At 56.5% G+C, this 5,034-nt stretch overlaps 1 protein-coding gene across 1 annotated transcript in view; it reads left to right on the top strand.

The window, feature by feature from the left end:
• Window positions 1–104: 104 nt before the first annotated feature.
• Window positions 105–5,034, top strand: part of LOC104407451 (beta-soluble NSF attachment protein) — a gene marked incomplete at its 5' end in the record, with an annotated part of 5,920 nt that continues 990 nt past the window's right edge. The window contains 9 exons of the mRNA XM_010016748.1: window positions 105–184; window positions 755–871; window positions 2,070–2,116; window positions 2,221–2,298; window positions 3,240–3,295; window positions 3,552–3,636; window positions 4,013–4,117; window positions 4,353–4,421; window positions 4,833–4,883. Of these exons, the coding sequence (XP_010015050.1) occupies window positions 105–184; window positions 755–871; window positions 2,070–2,116; window positions 2,221–2,298; window positions 3,240–3,295; window positions 3,552–3,636; window positions 4,013–4,117; window positions 4,353–4,421; window positions 4,833–4,883 (688 nt within the window). The remainder of the gene's footprint in view (window positions 185–754; window positions 872–2,069; window positions 2,117–2,220; window positions 2,299–3,239; window positions 3,296–3,551; window positions 3,637–4,012; window positions 4,118–4,352; window positions 4,422–4,832; window positions 4,884–5,034) is intronic.

The raw sequence follows: 5,034 nt of genomic DNA, 5'->3' as shown, positions 1-5,034 counted from the left end.
AAGCCCCTCTCCAGGTCTCCTGGAGCTGTTCCAGCTCTCAGCCCCGTTCTGGAGCTGGTGTTCAGTTCCCTCAGGACATCAGGGTCCCTTTTGCTGCCTTTCAGGGGCAACACGCGGGTGGAGGAGGCCTGTGAGATGTACACCAGGGCTGCCAACATGTTCAAGATCGCCAAGAACTGGAGCGGTGAGCGCGGCCCCCGCCTCGGGGGGCTGGGGGGTGTGTTTGGTGGCACCGGGTGACCCACCAGCGCCTGAGCATCCTCCGGTGACTCACTGCGGTGGAGCTGTGCATCCCGGCCCGTTTCCATGGGGACGCGGCTCCTCCGCTCTGCCCGGCTCTCCAACGACTTAGTGCAGGGAGTGGGGGTGCGGGGGGTGACCCGGTTGTTCCTCCTGTTCAGACAGGGTGATGTTTACTGCTTTATAATGACATCTAGTCCCCCTTGCACTGGATCGCACCAAAGAGGTGATGCCCTGGGATTGCTCCTCAAGGAAATACCTTTTTGGGGCGGGACATGAAACCTGATGGGTTCGAGATCCAAGGGGTCTCTTTGCTGATCCAGTGGATGATGCTCATTGCAAGGATGAGCGTGTGGGATGCCCCTTGGGGACAGGCTGGACGAGTGGTGCCCGGGCACAGTTTGGGGTTGCTGCATCTCTGCACCTCTCTGGGTGGTGGGAAGCGATGCTGCTTGGCCATTCCATGGCGATCCTGCGTGTTCCTGGTCCATGTGTCCGTGTGTGCTCCTCCCAGCGGCAGGGAACGCGTTCTGCCAGGCGGCCAAGCTGCACATGCAGCTGCAGAGCAAACACGACTCGGCCACCAGCTTCGTGGATGCCGGGAACGCCTACAAGAAAGCAGATCCACAGGGTAAGGAGAGGGAAGCCGGGATGTTCCCTTGGGAAGCTGCTCATGGAGGAGGAGGTGGCACGTGGGGGCTTTTGGTTACCACCAGCACCACCGGGGCTGCAGGTCCTCGCTCAAGGCTGCTCAACAGCCATGAATACCTCCTGTCTTCTCTGGAATAGGGACCCAGATGGTGGAAGCTTGTGGGCATCATCCTGGTGGGCTGGTTCATGTAGGGGTGTCACCTCCCCTTGGTGATCTGTGGTGCTTTGGTTGTGCCAAAGCCTTTGCTGGGCTCTGGTACATTGCATGGTTGTGAAGTGCTGCCCCTCTGTTCCTTCCTTCCCGGATTAACTTGACTTTGGAGAAGTCCTGGATTCTTAAGTAATCCTTCAGGCAGGTGTTGGGGCTGGATCACAGTGGGATCCCCAGCCCTGTTCCTGGGGGTTTCTCTGGGGCAGAGGAGAGGTGACAGGAAAATGGGCCAAGCTTTGACGGGATGAGGAGGAAGGATCTGGATTCTTTGGATCTGGTCGTGATGGGATGGAGGAGATGAGGGTAGAGGACCTGGATTCTTTGGATCTGGTCATGATGGGGTGAGGATGAAGGATCTGGGTTCTTTGGATCTGGTTGTGAAGAGCAGGGCTGTGGTTTCCAGGAGCACCTCCCATTCCCTTCCCCAGCTGAGTGTATGGAAACGGAGCAGCCAACCTCCCCTGTTGCCCACGCTTCCTGTCCCAGGGGGCTGGAGAAGCTCACTCAGGCTGATAACTCCAGTGTGTAGTTGTAAAACACCCTGATTCCCTTGGGAATAGCAGGGGAATGGCAGCCCCTGCGTGTTAGGAGATGGGGAGTTGCTTTTAGCTCCGTTTGAGGGTGCAGCTGGACAGAGCCAGGGCAAAAGTGGTTTGTGTTGTATTTATCCTCACTTTTGACTGTTCCCTTTCGGCCAGGGTGAAGCAGGAGGCAGTTGGTGGGATGGATGGGATGTTGTGCAGGGTGAGGCAGGATTAGATCTACACATCCAGAAGTGGGGGGGAATGTTACATCCGCAGGTCTTTAGGGTTGAAACGTGACCTTCTAGAGACACACAAAAGTGAGGCGATACCTGTCTGAGGAGCTGGTGTGTGGTTTGGTGCCCTGGGATCAGGGTTTGGGGGGAGGGCTGAAGCTCTGACGTGCTGGCTGACTCTCCTCTTTCTCCTGACCACTCATGCTGCAGAGGCCATCAACTGCTTAAATGCAGCTATTGATATCTACACCGACATGGTAAGAGGCTGCGCTGGCAGCTCCGCTGGGTTGGAGATGCAGGTCGGGAAGCGCCGCACGGAGGAGGGGGGGCCCCACCTCACGTGCACCCTCTGCTTCCCCAGGGGCGCTTCACCATCGCGGCCAAGCACCACATCACCATCGCCGAGATCTACGAGGCCGAGCTGGTGGATATTGAGAAGGTGAGAGGGAAACACCACGGGGGGACCCTCACCTGGAGCGGTGGATCATGGCTGGGCAGTGCTTTGGGAAAGCTGGGGGCAGGTTCCGCAGGATCCCCAACTGGTTTGGGTTGAAGAGACCCTCAAAGCTCCTCCAGCTCCAACCCCTGCCATGGGCAGGGACACCTTCCACTAGAGCAGGCTGCTCCAAGCCCCTGTGTCCAACCTGGCCTTGAACACTGCCAGGGATGGGGCAGCCACAGCTTCTCTGGGCACCCTGTGCCAGCGCCTCAGCACCCTCACAGGGAAGAGCTTCTGCCTCAGAGCTCATCTCAATCTCCCCTCTGGCAGGTTCAAGCCATTCCCCTTGTCCTGTCCCTACACCCCTTGTCCAAAGCCCCTCTCCAGGTTTCCTTTAAGTCACAGCTATTTCCTGATGCCCCCCAAGGAAGCTGATGACCCCCAAGTTCCCATAACTGAGGGCCCTGAGCAGGGATCCTGCAGCCTCTCAACTGGCTGCAGATCTTACGAAGTTTAAAGAACAAAAAGTTTATAGTTTCTACTTACTATTTTCTAGACAGTCGTGAGGTTATCTTAAGGTCCTTTCCAACCCTACCTATTCTATGATCCTATTTTCTTCCTGAGCTCTACTTCACTGGATCCCCCTCTCTGTTACTGCCCCTCCACGTGCCTCCACTTAGGCCCAGCTTTGTTAACTGATTTAACCTACTGTGGCAAACACTGAGGTGTTTCTGTCCCCAGGCGATTGCACACTACGAGCAGGCTGCTGACTACTAAGGTCCTTTCCAACCCTACCTATTCTATGATCCTATTTTCTTCCTGAGCTCTACTTCACTGGATCCCCCTCTCTGTTACTGCCCCTCCACGTGCCTCCACTTAGGCCCAGCTTTGTTAACTGATTTAACCTACTGTGGCAAACACTGAGGTGTTTCTGTCCCCAGGCGATTGCACACTACGAGCAGGCTGCTGACTACTACAAAGGAGAGGAGTCCAACAGGCAAGTGGCCTTCACAGAGGCTCTCAGCAGGGAGGGGGGGAGGGGGGGGTTCACACTTCCAAACCACCCGCGGGTGGGATGCCCACGTCCGGCCTTGATCCCCGTTTTCATTTTGGCTGTTACAAAGAAAACCCTGATGTGCAGCTTCTGGGTCCCACTTCACACACCAACCACTCCAGGCAGTGCCTGGGGGTCTCGGGGTGTGGGTCGGTTTTACCCCAGGCCACAGTTCCTCACCTGGGGCTGTTGATTGCAGCTCGGCCAACAAGTGTCTGCTGAAGGTGGCTGCCTACGCCGCGCAGCTGGAGCAGTACCAGAAGGCCATCGAGATCTACGAGCAGGTGAGGACGTGCTGCATCCGTGGGGACAACTGTCAGTGCAGAGCAAAACGGGTCCGGGTGTTGGTCTCACAATATTCCATGGCCCAGGAGCTCCTGATGCGATTTACTTCAGGGCTGATGGTACTTTGACAAGACACAGTTGGTCCTTTGCTTCCAAGAGTTGCTGTATCCTGGGATCCCTGCATGGACCCTGAGCAGGGGCTCTGACTCCACTTGGGATTAGCTGTAAATCTCTCTGGCTTCCCAACAGTTCCTGTACAGACACTGGTGCTTCCCCCCCTCTTTAGTCACAGACAGTGTAATTTTAACCATCCCTCCTGCTCTTAATCGAGTTCTTCACGACGTGGTTTCCTTTCCCACCTCTCCCTGTGCCCAGGTTGGGACCAACACGATGGACAACCCTTTGCTCAAGTACAGCGCCAAGGAGTATTTCTTCAAAGCTGCTCTGTGCCACTTCATCGTGGACGAGCTCAACGCGAAGGTCAGTGGGCTCCAGGCATTATCCCACCCTTCCCACATCCCGATCCGCCGGCCTTGGCTGGCTGAGGCGCATCCCTGTGCGTGCAGGGGTGCGTGGCTGTTGCATGGGTGGAAGCTCCAAGTGCTGTGGTGTTGAGTTGGGTTTATTGTGAGTGTTTTAGGGCTGGAAGGCAAAAGCTGAAGCAGAAAGCGAGTGGTTGTACATGAAGTGTTGAGTGTCGGCTGCTCTCTTCCAGCTCGCGCTTGAGAAGTATGAAGAGATGTTCCCAGCGTTCACGGACTCCCGGGAGTGCAAGCTCTTGAAAGTGAGTAAAGCCGGGCTTAAAGTGGGAGCAGTGCTTGTAAAGTGAGAGTAAAGTGAGAGTAAAGTAAGAGTAAAGTGGGAGTCCCTCTTGTAAGGCGCGCTGCTGCCCTTTGCGTGGTGCCTTCTCACCTTGCCCTAGATACGCTCTGTTATTCCAACCTGTTAGAGCACATGGGGCTCGCTTGGCCTCGGGTTGATTCCAGACCTGTGGAAGCAGCTGCAGGATGATTGTGGCTCACTTAAACCTTCAGCCCAGTCCCCAGTGCTCTGGTGGACACGCACAGAGCAGTGTCCGTGCTCTGAGCAGGTCGTGGAGGTGCCGCTGCGGGCGGGTGGGTGCAGAGGTCTCCTGGGACACGGTGCTGGGCCCAGTTCTGGAGCGTTTTCCCATTTTTCATGCTTTTATCCCTAGAAACTGCTGGAAGCCCACGAGGAACAGAACTGCGAGGCCTACACCGAGGCGGTGAGTGCTCCCCTGGGCACGGGGGCCTTGTGTAACCTCTTCTTTTGGGGGGCACATGCTGCTCAGTGTCGGGTCAGTTGTTGCTGAGCTCCGAGTGCTGCGGCTGAGTCCAACGGGGCAGAAGAGCAGGAACTTCAGTGGTTAACGGAGC

The sequence above is a fragment of the Nestor notabilis genome, unplaced genomic scaffold (assembly GCF_000696875.1).
Source record: "Nestor notabilis isolate BGI_N333 unplaced genomic scaffold, ASM69687v1 scaffold16870, whole genome shotgun sequence".
Taxonomy (NCBI): domain Eukaryota; kingdom Metazoa; phylum Chordata; class Aves; order Psittaciformes; family Psittacidae; genus Nestor; species Nestor notabilis.
This window is presented reverse-complemented; position numbering and strand designations above follow the sequence as displayed.